Here is a 17,176-nt window from a genome sequence, read left to right as displayed (position 1 = left end):
AGAAAAGACCCGCGGAACGAATTAAATTCGTCTAGCGAGGCACCACTGTATTGCCATTTGAATACTATGGAATGCAATATGTAATAAAAGAAGCAATAAATGACAATTAAAAGCACATAGCTTCTAGCACACGGTGCATTAGAATTGCTACAGAAGGCAGAAAAGTACAGTCATACCTTGGGTTTTGTCCGCTGTGGGTTGCATTTTCCTGGGTTGCGAACCCGGCAGACCCAGAAGTGTTTACTTCCGGGTTCTGCCGTGCACGCATGCGCAGAAGCACTCTATCGCACTTTCGCGTGTGCATGAAAGCGCCGCTCAGGTTGCAGACTTTTCGGGGTGCAAACGGCACCCCGGAACGGATCGGGTCCGCAACCCGAGGTACCACTGTAATTAAGAGGTCTGCCAAAACCCTCACCAATTTTCAAGTAGTCTATAGGGGAAAAGATTGGGAATCGTGCACTAAAGCACATCTCAGGGCCGACTATACTCCGCCTTATCAGTCCTGCAATGGAATAAAATTAAGCAAATGCCTAAAGCACATTTGAATATCCTTCTTACCTTGATAAGAGATCTGTCATGTTTTCTTCATTCATCCCGCCAAAAACTTTAAACTTCTTTAAATTACAGACATGGGTCTTCTCATATTTTCCAAATGTGATGCTCTGGACTATGGCAGGCCTTTCAAGTTTCAGGATCAAATACTATAGGGGATGGGTAAAGAATGCATATGGGTCTTTGTTCTTTGTTCTTGTTTTAAGTGTATCACACCGCAAACAAGGCCTATAGCTAACTAGAACCTTAAAACAAACCAAGAGAGGATGTAAGCAGAACGTGATTCGCAGGTGTGGAAATTCTGCTCTGCGCTGTTTCTTGCCACACTAATGAAAAGAAACTGGGAGGAAAGTCTTTGACAGCTTCCATGGCAGCAAAGACAGGCTTGTGATGGAGCAAGCCCATGGAAAGGAGATGCAGCCCAGACCATCTTGGCTCACTGCTGGGTGTATGTGAAGGGCATACAGCAGCCTACCTGGTGACGGCCAGATATTTTGGACTACCACTGGGGCTGGGGTTGATGAGAGTGGGAGCCCAAAACATGGTGGGAGGGGGCTCCAAGTAGGTAACAACTGTGTATACACATCTCTAAACTTATTCCACGCATCACGTCTTTAGATATAAATATTACAGTGGATGCTTTCACATTATTTAATTGGGAAATTTCTGCCTGCTCTGGATTGTTATAATGATGCAGTTCTGCATTTCATTTGCAGGACTGCATCAGTACATTTAAAAAAAACTGTACATTTTGTAAGCCACCCTGAAGGTGATTACTGTAAGATAGGCATTTCAAAAAATTAATTATTTTATAATTCTTGGGTGTTAAATCTACTTGCAACATAAATGATAGTTCTAGCAATAAACAAAAAACATGGTTTGTGGCTCGACCTCAACTGTGCACTGAGCCACAGCACATAAATATGCTTGTTTGTACATAGCTTGAGTGCATCACTGTGGCCAAGAAAATTGCCTTGAGATTAAAATATTTTGCCTGCCACTTGGTCTAATAGTCAATACCACTGCAAAGACTACATCGCAACATGAACCAAGATGTATCATGCAAAAATGCCTGATTTATAAAATGTATTTGCTCGCCTTAAAAATTTAGATGGCCAGGTCCCTGTAAGAGGGGAAATAAGATGTATGTTCCTCATTTGGTCATTCTTTTTGGCAAGATCGAGCCTAATAATTATACACTCAAACATTCAAAAATTAAATTCCACTCGTCAAGAGATACCAACCACCACCTTCCCCCAAATTCACTTAAGGCCTCTAGGGCATCATACTAACTCAAGACTACATAATACTCTCAAGACAATGTTAACATATCATTTTTACACTGCTGATTATCACAAAAAGGAATCTCTGCCAAGAAGAACTATTAAAGACCATCTGGTAGACGCATGCAGGAAGAGCAGAACATGACTATTTAGCTGGTTATTTTTAGCTGAAATACTAGCTTAGGAAAACCTACGTTCAGAAATGTTAGGGTGTTGTTGTTTTTTCAAAATTAATGCTAAAAATAAACAAGGTAGAATTTTCCCAGTAGCTTAGGTGCCATGGACATTAAAACCAGTGCTTCTTCAGGGACTGGATGAGTTATTTGCAAGTGGCAAAGGGAGTGGGGGTTGAGGAGAATCCAGATTCATTTTATTCCCAATAATATTAATGTTGGCTTGAGCTATTTCCTCCACCGTGGTACTCTTATCCCAGCACCATGACTTCCTATACTCCCCTACTCCCCAGGAAAAGCTAATAAAGTAGTAATTGGAAGACAGGCAACTGTAAATGTCCCCGGTACTTGCCTAACAAAGGTAGGTTATGCTGGCACCTAGGAATCAGTTTCCTTTTATTACAGAGGTGTTTTACCTGTTCAGAATGCCTTAATAGTAATTAAGAGAGGCCCTTTTGCAGCAGGCCTGGGTTACCTCTCCAGAAATAGTGCCCCCTTCCCAACAGGATCAATAAGACCTTGCCAATCTTTCTACATGTCCAAGCAATTGCTACAAAACATGAAGAGAAGAAAGTACATCAAGATAGAGAAGAAATGCTTCTCTTTGTTGATGCTGTGGAGGGACGCAAAGCACCCAGAATTTCCCAATGCAGTCTCATTCCTAGAATAGATCCTTGATCCAGTGCATGAATACTTGCCACAAATGTAAATAAACATGCACACACATTGAGAAGCTGGCTATTTCCAGCAGTCTTGTGGATTTACCACTCCTGCTTCTCCAAGGGATACCCCAGCATGCTGGTTCTTCCTGTTCTACCCCAGGGTCTCAGAGCAGAGCACCAAGACTTCATTGTAAGAACACAGAACCAATGAGACGCCATTCAGAATTTAAATGCAAACACCAACTTAACCTGGCCCTCTGAAAAACCAATCTAGAAAGAATCGTCTTGCAATAATGCCACCATTTATTCAGATAAATAATAGACTCAGAAGTATTGGTGGTGGTGATAACTGAAGGGTTCGAGATACTGAGGGAAAATTCAAACACTTACCTGGGGAGGGTAGTTGCTTTCAGAAGACCACCGCGAAGACTGATCATTGGGCTTGTCTACTAAAATATTCCTAAAAACACATACACAAAGAGAGGTTCAAAGCACTTGTATGTTACCCACTTAATACTCTGTACTTGAGGTCAATGCAACTCCTTCCCTAAACCCAATCTGAATAAGAACTACTTTGCAACCCAGTGCAGGTTTTTTCCTTCCCCACATACACAAGGGCCGTCTGAAGACGCACTATCCTCCCTGAGGCTACTTGAGGCAGCCGAGACAGGTGGAATGTTTCATCTGGAAAATTCAATCTTTGCCATTTCCCCCACAAGACCATGGAACATAGGAAGCTCCTGATTCAGAGTCAGATCACTGGGTGGCAACAGCTCTCCAAGGCTCCACACAGAGGACATTCCCAACCTACCTGGAGATCCCAGGGGTGGAACCTGGGACCTTCTTCATGGAAAGCAAATGATCTACTACTGAGCTATTGTCCTTCCCTGGGTGAGCTCTTTGAGGTGTGTCTATGCAAGACAGTCACTGTTCACCCTTAAACTTGTAAATAAAAGGTACCAGAGCAATTAAACTTTACTAAGGCCTCTTTGAGAACCTAAACACTCTTCTCACGCAAGCAACCAGATGAGAACCTGTTCATACCTACAGGTCTTTAAGTACCTCAAACCTAGGTTTCAAACTTCTAACAGCCCTTCTCCCCAGCTGCCAAGTTTTTGTAAGATGAAATACACACAGAACAAAAGCAACAAAGAGTTCTGTGACACCTTAAAGATGAACAAATAATAATAATTGTCAGGGGATTGTTAAGGCTACTCCCAAGTAAAGACGCTCCAGTCCATTCTGTTTTTAAGGGTTTTATTGTGCATACTATTTACAGTGCAGAGATAGCAGAAAACATGACGACCTAGTCACTCACAGAATCCGGCAATGGCGCCCTTCTGCTCCTGGGCCAGCATAATAGCTTGGGGACCCCGAAACGCTGCCCCCTAAACCTGTGTTTGGGTGCGTGCCTCAATTCGGGCATCGGAAGCAGCTGCGCTCCCTCTTCCACCTGTTGGCTAGGGCAGTGCAGGGGCTCTGATACATCGCTGAGCCTTCCTCCCTCCACGAGTTGGCTTGGGCGGTGCAAGGGCTCTGATACCTCACTGAGCCTTCCCTCCATTCCGCTCCCCTCTTCATTCCCCCCGCCTGACCTGCTGCTACCACTCTCGCTGGGCGAAGTGTTGGTCAGGATGACGGGGGGGGGCTCCCTGTAGGGAGTCCCCCAATAATAATAATAAATAATAATAATAATAATAATAATAATTTATTATTTGTACCCCGCCCATCCGGCTGGGTCTCCCCAGCCACTCTGGGTGGTTTCCAGCAAAGATTAAAATACAATAAAATGTCACAGATTAAAAACTTCCCTAAACAGGGCTGCCTTCAGATGTTTTCTAAATGTCAGGTAGTTGTTCATCTCTTTGACCTCTGATGGGAGGGCATTCCACAGGGCGGGCGCCACTACCGAGAAGGCCCTCTGCCTGGTTCCCTGTAGCTTTGCTTCTCACAGTGAGGGAACTGCCAGAAGGCCATCAGCGCTGGACCTCAGTGTCCAGGCAGAACGATGGGGGTGGACACGCTCCTTCAAGTATACTGGGCTGAGGCTGCTTAGGGCTTTAAAGGTATAAATGTATTTATTACAGAATTAGCTTTCATGGACCACATCATAATAAATGAATACATTAGTCTTTAAGGTGTCACAGCACTCTTTCTGGGATTTGCTGTAACAGAGTAGTAAAGCTAAGCCTCTAGAAATTTTATCACACAGCACAAAATGTCAGCGAAGGTATCATCTGTATTTAATACCCCTCCATCTCAGAAAATTCTGCATGTCATAAATAACATTTGGCAACCAGGGAAGGGGGTGAGGAAGAGAGACCCAAGATACATAGATGTACTTGCTCTGTTCCATAGCCAAACCTGCTAAGCTAGGGACCTGTCTTGTTTCACGCAACTGAGCAAACTGTATTGCAGTTGAACATGTTAAATACATGTGGTAATAGCTGCATTCTCTGTTAGAGGCCACCAAACCTAAACCCTATTCCAGTTTGGTGAGCCACTCTCAACATTTAAATCCTATTTTGATGGGGCTTCTCTTATAATCTCAAAGAGCTACCTAAAACTGCCCAAGTGTTGAGACAGAATCAAATAGGTGTTGTGCTTCTAGCAAGCTACGGTAGGAAAATGATTTGCAGAGCTTTGCAATCCTGGCCTGAAGAGGCATATTTCCATATTCCTTTGGCTCTACTCATTGCCAAGTAGCAGTCTGCATCATCATCAACATCTAGCAAAGCTAAAGTCACATAGAGCTTTAAGTCAATAGCTCAAATTGTTTCATGATGGACTGGCCACAACGATTTCACTCTTATTCTGAAGCTAACCATAGATATAAACACACATCTCAGGGATTATTTTCAAAGAAGTACAAACAACATTAAAAATACGTAACTAAAGTTAGCATTCTGGTTTGTTGGTTTGTTTTTAATGTCAATCAATATAGAATTGAGTTAAGAAGAAAAACATTTCAAAGAAAGCACAGCTGCTTTGGAGGATGCATGTATGGGTTACACGCTTCCTCTACGCACTTTCTTCCTGCCACCTAAAATTTATATAAGTAGGACTAGAAACAACGTTTTGAACTACCAGGGACCTCTTTCAATCTGGTGAAAGGGTTTTTGTTTAATGCAGGGGTGGCTCTCTATCCTAGGACGTGGGAGAGCATAGTGGGTAGACCATAAAATTCTGAATCTCAGGGTCGTGGGTTCGAGCCTCAGGCTTGGCAAAAGATTCCTGCGTTGCAGGGAGTGGACTAGATGACACTCATGGTCTCTTCCAACTTACGATTATTATCTGGACCTTAGAATCCTCCAAGCCATACAAACACTCTCTCCAGGACACACCCCTTCCCGGCCTTCTGTGCACTCTCCAATAAAGCTAATTGACTGCTCAGATGGGATGGAGGACCGAGTAGGGGGTACAAGGGTGTGTAGAAACTGTCCTACTATACAAAGTTAAAGTTCACATTTGTTTGTTTGTTTTCTGACTGCTTTGGTCCTACCAACCACTGACATACGGCTCCCAGAAGGGAATATGGCCCTCAGGCTGAACGATGTTCCCCCATGGATTAATGCAAGCTCGCAGCCAACTACCGGAAAGCACTACAGCCCAAGATACTGCTAAGAACCAGCAATAGAAATAAAGTCTGACTAGTTCTAGGTACCTGGCAATCTATGACACCAGTTATCAAGGTTCTGGAGTCTGCAAAACTGACTGTGCAGCAAGTCTTGGAAACCCAAGCTGACATCCCTGCTCAGCTGTGAAGTTCACTGAGTAGTAGCGTTTGGGCAAATACCGGTATTATCCCAATCTAACAAACATGCCAGTCTGAATACCTTGGAGGTAAGCAGCATTTTGCACCTGGCTATTGGCCACTTGCAACCAAGTGAAGATACCTGGTCGCCAGGATGGCACCTGACCTCTCCACCATCTAGAGGTGCATACCTGGGTATCCGTGGATCTTGACAGTTTTCTAACACTAGCAACACATCCTGCAGAATTCTATCCAGTAATGTATGTTTTATCTGCACAATCAGAATGAGTTTCAGGAACTAAAAAGTCCTATTAAAAACACAACCTTTGAGCCACCTGGCCCAAAAATGGCAACCAGGCATTCCGTTTTGACGACTATAACCCTGGTTATGGAACCATTTGGCACCTAGCTTGTATACCTGAGTTTCTAACACTAGAGGTAAAGTACTTTGCGTAATAAGCAAGTCCACCTACAAGGAAGCGTAGCCTCTGCCTCTATGCTGTGCAATGCTAGATGTACATTGCTCAGACCGACCTTGCTATAAAGGGGGAGAAGAGGGAGAAGCACCTGGCCAAGCAGATGCAGACTCATGAAGATGCCGCATCTGAGAAAACCACACACAGATGTATAATTATTTTAAAAGCTTTAGCGCAAATTGCTACCCACACTAGGCCTTCAGATACAGGGGCAGATTACCATCAGCCAACCAATATTAGAAGACAGCATTGTGTGAGTATTCTATAAACTGAGACTAAGCAACAGGAGCGGGTGAAGCTTGTCTTGTTTGCAGCAAGATCTTTTGAGCTCCCGTCCAGGTCTTGCCTCAACCTAAGCAGGCAAGATTTCCAGGAAGATCCATGCCAATGCCCGATAAAAGCATCTCTGGCAGATAATTGTTTAGGCCTGGCATTTGCATCTGCAACAGAGCTCTAAATTAGCACAACACAGACATCATCTTATTTTTTAAAAAGCCAAACAATGTTCAATTGGCTCTTAAGCCTTCTTATGCAGTACTTTCGTGATGCGCAAATCACTGCTATTCGTTTTATGAGGCATTTTATAGTCTGCCTTAATTTTGGTATCCGCAAGGGAGCCAGAGACTTCCAATTGCTAAAATATCAGTGTGCACCCTTCTAAGTAGTAATGCATCTCCTTAAAAAAATTCCATACATCCTTCAGTCAGTTTCAAAAAAATAATAATCCCGCACTCTTAATTGTAAGAATGCTTTTTAGTACATAAAGTTATGTTTTGGGGTCTTAGTGAGTTTTAACTGTATGCAATGAAAACGGCCATGGCAGAAGCAGCATATAAAAGTTTCTTCAATTGTGGTCCAAGAAATTGCAGGTGGTCAGCTGAAAGGCTGTGGCTCAGTAGTTCATATCTCTACTTGGCCCTGCACCTGATTTGCTTTTTCTGAATGCTGGCCACGGTCATCAACTTGATGTCCATGAAGGCCTCAAATGATGCCCATAGGCTGGAGGTGCCCCAGACCAAGCACTCATTTAAATAAAAGTCCACAGCCCTCCTAGTAAGAATATTCAAATTCTCTCTCAACCGTGAAGACTGCAGGGTGGCCCTGGGAAGTTACATATCTCCCAGTCTAATGTACCTGGAGGGCTTTATCATGGATTAAACAGAATTCTTATTAAAAGAAATGAAAAACATGAGATGATCCAGGAACAACTGCAACTCCCAATGCCAAGCAGAGAGCTGTCAATGTGCTCATATTTAATACAGGGGGAGGGACCAGTGAGGCCCCTAATTTGTTAGAAAATAAGCTTTTCACCATTTATTCTGAAGGCACAGCTGAAGAAAACAGCATCGCTGCAATTTTCTTACTTTTCAAACACACTGGCATGTTTGCAAAGGAGACAAGAAATGGAATTGACTAAAGAAGCACTCAAGTAACAAATCTTGTCCTTTGAAAATCTTGAATGGCGTTCTCAGACATAATTGATTAGAATCGTTAAGTCATTAAAATCTTCCATACATAACAAGGACCAAAAAAATAAATCTCCGTCATTTACATGGTGACACCAACAGCTGTATGTTAGGAAGCCTACAATTTTCAAGAAAACTTTTTCTCCCTCAGCTCCTATTTGCTTATTTTAATTTTGTACATTTATAATATATGCCAATGACACAGCACTTTAGTTATTAGTAATAAATAATGGCATCTGGATTACTTTCAGTTACAAGAAAAAGAAAAGGGGTGGGTTTTTGGAGAATGGCTGAAAACAGCAATCGAAGTCAACACTTCAACTCAGGTAAGGCCAGGTTTACAATTGGTATTTCCCTGTCTCATAGCTCCTGGCAGAGAGTCATCATCTCAAGTTCTAGCAAAAACAACATAGCCTAACTGCCAAACACTCTGTGACATTTTGAGAGATCAACTAGCAGCTGCCATATTCTTGCTGTGATATTATGCAATATCTACTTTCTGTGGGCTCTGGTCTTAGGCCAACCTTGCTATAATACCCTACAGCACTGGTCTTCAGCTGGCAGATCAGGAATCACTAGCCGGCTACAATCTTTCTAATCCAAGGGGGTCACAACACCACCACTACCACCATATAAATATATGGCCAAAAATTGAGAAATGGGTTCTCAAACACTGGTATGGATTGGAGGTAGGTCCCAGGTCCAAAAAGGTGGGAAACCACTGCCTTAGTTCTTGATTTGCTTAGGTGCATGGAGCAAAAACTTGGTCCAAAACCAAAAAGCAAGATGCATTTATAACAAGGAGGAAAATGCATCGTTTCATCGCTTTATCTAATTCTCTAGTCTAACATAAGTAACTTAAAATTATTACGTATGAACTGACAGAGCCTTCACTTTTGAAGCAAAGCTTGTTCCAGAAGACAGTCTCAGCTGTGCAAACCTACACAGATCAGCTAAGGAGCAACAGCCGTAGCCAGTCCCACACAATTCCCACCCCCCTCTTCTTTAAGGGCATCAAGGCAGGTTTTGTTGTGTGCTGTTTTATGGATTCTTCTGCTGGCTTTGTACAAGTAGTAAAATGAAAAATACCCTGCAAAAAAAGGGAAGAGCTCATGAAATGTATTGATGCTCTCTTTCACATTACATTTCTGCAAGTTTTGTTAATTCCCCCTTGGTCCCCGGTCCCGTCCCCCATTTCCTTCTGCCTTTGATTGGTGACATATTTACAAAAATTACAGTAAAGGACACTGAATGTTGTGTTGGAAACTCCAAGAAAGAATTGCCGAGGAACAGCCCTTCCTGTGCACAGGAAGGTGTACAGATGCTACATGCCCCAGGAAAGGGCAGCAAGCAAATAATAGATAAGAGGCTTGGATCAGAGAAGCCCCAGTTCATATTCTCACTCCTGTGATGAAGCTCTATGTGCAGTGACTTGCGCAAAGTGCTCTCTCAGCCTAATCTACCTCAACCTTGCATCGTTTTTGTAAGGATAAATATACTACCCTGTGTCCCATTTAGAAAAGCGGGGAATGTGCTAGCTAAACAAATAGAAAGTTCCTGAGCTTCCACAGCACTGACCGAGATATTGTCATGGGCAAATCCAACCATTTATCCCGTTTTAGTGCTTATTTGTTTCTCCTTGCTAAAAGTGTGGGGGCAAATGATAAGAAATTACAGGGTGGTAAACTGCAGGGAGAAGTATTCAGTGAACCAGCCCCCAAATGACAGCCTTCAGAAACCTGTCCACAGATTTAAAAGGACAACGAAAGGCTTGAGAATTTCAAGTTTTGTGATTCCTGATTACACTGCTGAAAAATACAAGATGGAAAAAGTAAAACAAAGCAAATATGCATCTGAAACAAAGCACCTCTGTGCTTCAGCTTGCCAAGAAACAGCAGTTGTTCCTCCACTAGCATTTTGATAGTTCTTACTGAAATATTCCCCCCTCTGGTGTTTCAAGTCCAGAAAATTTTGAACTGGAAAATTTCCTGGAAATTATCCTATGCAAATTAGCATAATTTGCTTTGTAAAATTATCATGCCCTAGAGAGTGGTCTAATTTAGAATGTTTATTTTACTTGTAATTGGTAAACAAAGCTAAAAAACTATTGGACCTTCCAAGCTTATGCAACATAATATTTATTTGCGACGGGCATCCATTCTTTGTTACCAATGCACTCATGAAACTTAACATCTTCTGCAGAAAAATTAAACCCACACCACTGAAACAAACTAAATGTTCTTTGGCTGCCAAACCCATCTATAATGCAGTTCCATAAGCCCAGTAATCCCAACTCCATTACTATGGAATTTAGCACAAAGGTACAACTAGGACACCATGCAAGGTGTTCCCAATGCTCAAGGGATATAGTAGTGCTTAACACCTTCCCAGGTATCCTTGAAATTAGGATATTAAGCTGAAGTAGAAACCAAGAATTGCTAAAAAAAATAAACATTGTTTTCATTCTAAAATCCATTTTCAAGGCAGAAATTTCATCAATGTGTTTTGCAACATTCCTCCTCTTCAAAAAAAAAGAGTGCAGAGATCAACCTGGTATTTGTACTAAAAACTTACTGTACTTCCGGAACAGCTGTACCAAATTCTATTCTATTCTCTCACCATTTGTTGTCTTAAGAACAAATAAGGAGAGGATGCTAAACAAGCCCAACTAAAAATCTCACTTTGCTCAGCCAATGAGTGCTGACTACGCCATATTTGAAACTGGTCCCTCAGTGTTATGGGGGCAGAATATGGCTCACGTGAGAACTGTAAAAGACTAAATGTGGACCACGGTGGTCACCCATACCAGCAGGTTTAGCTTTTACATGGCTCTAAGTACAGCAGCAATTCCCTTTGAGATAACCAATACAATCACACTAACTGTACCTCAACGTATTATTAGGAAGCCTCCAGAGCGTCACCAAATCCAAACACAGTGGTGCAAGGCCACAAGGATAACATAGATGCAATTTCTGCAAAATTTCCCAACAAAACATGTCCCTGGGGAATTGCATTAAACTCTGTGTGAGCCTCAAGCACTGAGAGAGTTAAATGACATCTCTGAACCACACCATCTCCTGTTCCTACACGTCCATTTCAAAATTCTACCTCCCCCTTGTACTGTTAGCACTTTGCATTTGCCATTTCAGAGCTAATATTTTTCTGCAGCCTAAGCAACAAGACACCTTGTTTTTACTTGCATTGTTTGTGTTTGAGTTGCGTCCCAAACCACCACTCTCAAAGGGAGATCATTACTGCACTCCACTGGGTATCTCATTGCCTACTCCATGCAAGTGTGCATTTGTCAATAACCTTCCAGAAACTTGAACGTCACAGCTGATAAAAGATTGATGGTGAAAAGGACTGAGTCTCAGTAACTGTACAATGACATTAAACAGGATGACAGTTCCTTTCTTTAAAGAGCAAGACCTGAAAAGAAAGTGCTAAATGCACAGTCATGCAACATGAGTCTGGATAGAAAAAGAGAGTGGCTACAATCAGGCACAAGCCAAGATATGAATAAAAGTTCTGACCATGCACTCAGCCCCATCACTCCTCCCTTCATGCAAGTGAGCAAAACAAAAAGGAATAGCTTCCCAGTTCAAGGCATCTTTTGTTCAAGACAAAATCCCATACACATGGAGTCCAGAGTTCACTTACAACAGTAAACATCAAGTAAGAAAACACTTGCAGCACACAGGCATGCAAGTCCAAGTTCACTTCAGAGTCCAAAAGTGAAAGGTGAACTAATGTCACAGGAATCTAGTTCTGCGTCCTCTCGCTCATGCGCACAAACTCATGCAGAGCTGAGTGGTTAAAAAAAGACACAATCCTCACTCTTACCCAAGCCCCAAAGTATGTCTACAAATGTTAAAGAGAGAATCAAGCTCCAATTAATGTTAAAAGCCCCCTTTTTCACCACCTGCTTTGGTGGAACACCTTTAAGAGAGACAATGAGACTGGATGCTAACACCCTTATGTTGTAAACAAATCATGCACAAGCTGCAGCAGAGTCATGCAAAGGGTATGCACAAGTCAAAGTACTAGATAACTTCGTTCCCCATTTACCCAGAGCCTCGGCTTCAGAGGCATCCATTCTGGTCCTCTTCTGAAAACCAGTACCTTTTCACACAGATATCTTTCATTTGGAGACAGATTTCATTTTGTTTGGAGACAGACTCTAAGGGGTTACACATATGTTATATCTATATTCCTTCCCTTAGCATTCCATTCACCAAGCCACTTGCTTTAAGCAGTGGCCTAGGATGGAAAAATTCCCAGTCCTTAATTTTTTTCATGGAAACCTTTCCATTTCATAAGTTCACTAAAAATGATGAATGGGTGCTAAACAAAACATTAGGCAAGTCTGTCTGCTTCCAAGTTTTTAGCTTTGTTTAGGAAATACAAGTAAAATAAACATGCCAAATTAGATCACTCTCTAAGGCCTGGTGCTAATTACCCTAATTTGTGTAGGGAGAAAATCCTACACAAACTAGGGTAACTGGCACCAGAAAATTTAAACATTTCTTATTGTTGGCTCTAACCTTACCAATCACTTTTTCCAATTTTGCTGCAGCAATACAAATGTACCCTACCATCAAATAGCCTTTCATTTCTCCTTCTCCAACCCTATAATGTCCCTCATCAGGCTTTATCTCAGGGGTCAGCAAGGTTTACTGGTATCTTTCCTGGGCCAGATTGGTCCCACAGAGAACTCTCCATGGACCGTATTGTGTGCGCGCATGAGTGCTTTTCGGCGTCTGCGTCAACGCAATTTCCGGCACCGCGGAAGCGAGTCCCTGTGCCAGTTTAGCGCAGCGCACCAGCTGGCAGTTGGGTTCAGGGGCGGCTCGCGGGCTGGTCAAACGACCTCCGCGGGCTGCTTCCGGCCCATGGGCCTTAGGTTGCTGAGCCCTGCTTTAACTCTACACACCTGGTAACTCTGGCTCTGTCTTGTACATCTCACTCCTGCCTCACTTTCGACTCACCTGCCTCTCCTCACTGCCAAAGCATCTGCTCAGAGTGGAAGTTAACATATCAGCAAATCCAAGTTTGATTATAATGCAAAAGGTGGGTGAGGGGAATGCCTTGTGGGGAACAAGAGGAAGGAAGGAGAGTTTAATCCCACCTGCGTCCATCAGCAGTCCCCTGCAAATGCCCCCCTTCTTCAAAGGCCAGTCCACCCATCCCCACAATCTGGAATCAATTGTTTTCAGAATCCAGCTTGATTTTAAAACATCCTGGGTTGGCATTTGCAGACAGAGTCAGTAGGGGAAGGATTAAAGGACTTTCTTCCACCATCACCACCAAGGTTCCCCTTAAAAAATGTCCCCCCCCCCCACATTTTACAAAGGAAACATAGGGTTGAGAAGCCCGTGTTTTCATCAAACATCTAATTTCATGGTCCCTGTCAACTTGGAAGTGAAAGAACATGCCCTTCAAGGCAGACTAGCAAAGTGAACCTGCAAAGGATCTGGCAAGACCTGTCATACTGGGCATAACAAAGACACGAGACAATATTTAGCAAAGCAATTATAAATATTTAGAGAACGAATGTTTGTAGAAATTCAAAACAGATTTCATGCATGAATAGTGCAAAGGAGATGGAGCATCTTTGATACACTTCACAGGTATTCTAGCAACAAGGTGAAAAGTTTCTGCAGCAGGAATTGGGACCTCTCAAGGACAGAGTCATTAGCCCACTTGTTCCTGCAAACCATGCTTTCATTTTTTATTCCCTCTGCTCCCTATATCACCATATCACTACTCCCCACACCACATTAGGTCTACTGTCCTACTCCGCCACATCCTGTGTCTGCATAAATCAGCCCACACATAATCAAAATTTCCTCTCACATTGCACATCAACCAACCCCTACTATACCTGTCTTTCCATATCTCTGCTGCAGCTCTCCACACTGCATCCCTCGCCCCTTTCTCCTTAATAGCCTACTCAGAACACTCTGCTTTATTTTACCCTAAGAACATAAGAAGAGCCAGCTGGACCAGGACACTGGCCCATCTAGTCCAGCATCCTGTTCTCACCATGTACCTGTGGGAAACCAGCAAACAGGATTCGAGCACAAGGACACCCCTTCCTCCTGTGGTTTCCAACATGTTCACTGCTCCTTGCATCTCCTTCATACAGTACCAGGAACCAAGATTACCAGCACCCTCACCTCCCCAGCACAATACTGCACTACCCTTTTGCCAGTTTTCTATGCACACATTTCAGAGGTACAAACATGTTAGGTGTGCTGTAGGGAGAGAAAGGAGGAGAAAAATACACAGTCACCAATGGCTCTGTGGTACCTTAAAAAGCAACACAACTGTTAGATCTTCAGCTGTCTGGCCTGGATCATGGAAGCTCACTCCATCAAATGCACAAAGTTTGCAGGTTGTTTCCCCATTACCAGGGTTTACAGGCCCATTAAATGGCAGTTAAAAACAAAACATCACAAGGGGATTCTGGTGACAGAACCACATGCCCAGCCCACTTCCTTTCCACCTTTAGCCACGCCTTCCTTAAGAGACTCATGAAACCAGAACCAAACACAGCTTCCACCAGTGCTAGAAAAATGGAGAAAGGGGGGGGGGGCAATTAATGAAACCCACCCACCTGATGCCTCAACTCTAAATGCAGACCTGCAAAGGAGCTTTTTCAAGTGCTTGAATTACTTGCCCAAGCCCCTCAATTTCCCAATTTTGTTTGTTTTAATAAACATTTCTATCTTTCACTTCTGGTGTAAAACTTCTGGTGGCCATATATAACATTACAATTTCATAGAATATCAAAATGTTACAGAATAAAGGAGCAAGGTCAGCAGCTGCCTTGTTCAACCATGGCATTAAAAAAAACACCTATCTGATAAAATAAAGCCATTGTCAAAAACTTCCAGAATAAGGAGGTCTTCAATAACCTGCAGAAAAAAGTGAGGAAGGGGGCCAACCATGCTATAACGTCCCCTATAACGCCCCTCTCCCTTGGCTCTTCAAATCTGTAGGTGCCACAAGACCCAGCAAGCACTCAGAGCTCCCACAGGTACTCTCATCCATGTCTGCCCCCATGTGACCTCCACTCCGACAACAAAAAACCCCAACACACCGTACTTATATTGCCCCCTTCATAATGACAACCTTCAGGCTTCCTAACCACGCAGAGACCCAACTTTGCATCCGGTTGCAGCAGGGACCAGCCTTTTCCTTCCTAAGCAAGACCAGCCCCAAGAACAACTCCCAAAACCACCCCCTTAAAAATCCCCACCCCAGGATCACCGTAAAAAGCAGCCCCAAAAGAAGCCCAAAGGCCACCCCATCCCAAGATGAACCCTTCCAAAACGAACCCCCAAATCTACCCGACCACCGCCACCCCAAAAACAACTCCCATGACAACCCCCCAATGTGAACTCCAAGAACACTTCCTCAAGGACGACCACCCCAAGAACAATTTCAAAGGCCCCCCCACAACTCTGAAGACCACCCCATCAAAGACCCCTAAAACAACTCCCATGACGAACCCCCCAAGAACACCCCTTCAAAGACGACCACCCCAAGAACAAGTCCGAAGGCCGCCTGCCCCCAAAACGAACCCCCCAAGAACAACTCTGAAGACGGCCCCCACTTCAAGAACAACTCCCATGACTAACCCCCATGTGAACTCCCCCAAGAACAACTCCGAAGGCTAACCCCGTCCCCCCCAAAAACCCGAATCCCCCCCAAGTCTACCCAAGGCCAACCTCCCCAAAGACCCACCACCCCACAGAAAGACTCCCCCTCAAGCTTTCTCCCTCCTTCCCCGGAGCCCCTCTTAAATGGGGCGCCCCCTTTCTCCGCCTTCTCCCCCCCCCTCCCTCATAGGTACCAGAGGGAAGGAGGGAGGGAAGAGAGGGAGGCCCCGCAGCCCCAACCGACCCTCCCTCGGCCAGGCCCTTCTGGCCTCCGCCAAGCCGGTCGCGGCGGAGACTCACTCGGGCAGGTAGGTGGAGGAGAAGCTGCTCCAGCGGTGCAGGGTGTAGGCCAGGACCCGGCTCTCGAGGGCGCCCGCCGGGCCGAAGCCTGGGCCCGCCGCCGCCGCCGCCATCTTGTCGTCCGTAGCAGCAGCAGCAACGGGGAAACAGGCGAGGGAGGCGCCGTAGAGGTAAGGTGAAACGCGCAGGCACGCAACGCGGGCGGGCGAACGAGCGAGAGCGCGCGCGCATAGCACACACGCACACTTCCGGATTCCGCCCGAAGCAAAGCGGGGCAAGGGAGGCCGGAGAATAAATGCGAGTGGGGAATGACGCGTTAGCCCAAGCAGCGTTCTGAGGGGCTTGGCCACGCAACACAGAAGCGGGGGGGGGAGGGAGGTGTTCGCTTGGGAACCGGAAGCGTACGCTCGCAAGCGTAAGGTTGCGCTGGCCGGAGAAAGGAAGTTTAAAAGGACAGAGAGGGATCGAACCGGGGGGGGGGGAGAGCGACAGCGCCGCTCTTAAAGGGGCCGCCGCGAACTTTGCCGCTTGCCTCCAGCTGCTAACGTGTTTGCACATCTGCCAGGGGTGTTGCTCGGTTGCTGCCCGTGCTCGGTGTTTCGGGGGTCAGACTGCCGTCGGGTGGTTTGCAGAGCATGTTTTTTTAAATTATTAGTATTATTATTTGTATGCAGTACACTTTGGAACTCCCCGCCTATTGATATCCAAGTAGGCGCCTGCTCTGCGTTTTTTCCGCTGCCTGCTGAAGGCATTGTTGCTCCGGCATGCCCACGCCGATGCTTAGAATGCTTTCCTGAGGTTTTGCCTACTACTACTACTACAACAACAAAACAACAAATATTA

At 44.5% G+C, this 17,176-nt stretch overlaps 1 protein-coding gene across 3 annotated transcripts in view; it reads right to left on the bottom strand.

The window, feature by feature from the left end:
• MKLN1 (muskelin 1) overlaps positions 1 to 16,464 on the bottom strand; it is an 88,777-nt gene extending 72,313 nt beyond the window's left edge. For 2 of the 3 annotated variants that reach the window (XM_088652608.1, XM_088652607.1), the window contains exon 1: positions 16,334 to 16,464. Coding sequence is in view for 1 of the 3 variants with exons in the window: in XM_088652606.1 (XP_088508732.1) it covers positions 559 to 701; positions 3,061 to 3,130; positions 16,334 to 16,446 (326 nt within the window). In the remaining 2 variants the exon portion in view is untranslated. Of the gene's footprint in view, positions 1 to 558; positions 702 to 3,060; positions 3,131 to 16,333 lie in introns of all 3 variants that reach the window. The other variant, XM_088652606.1, reaches the window with a different exon arrangement.
• Positions 16,465 to 17,176: the final 712 nt, after the last annotated feature.

The sequence above is a fragment of the Zootoca vivipara genome, chromosome 9 (assembly GCF_965207765.1).
Source record: "Zootoca vivipara chromosome 9, rZooViv2.hap1.1, whole genome shotgun sequence".
NCBI lineage: Eukaryota > Metazoa > Chordata > Lepidosauria > Squamata > Lacertidae > Zootoca > Zootoca vivipara.
The sequence above is the reverse complement of the archived record's forward strand: the minus strand, read 5'-3'. Positions and strand labels throughout refer to the sequence as shown.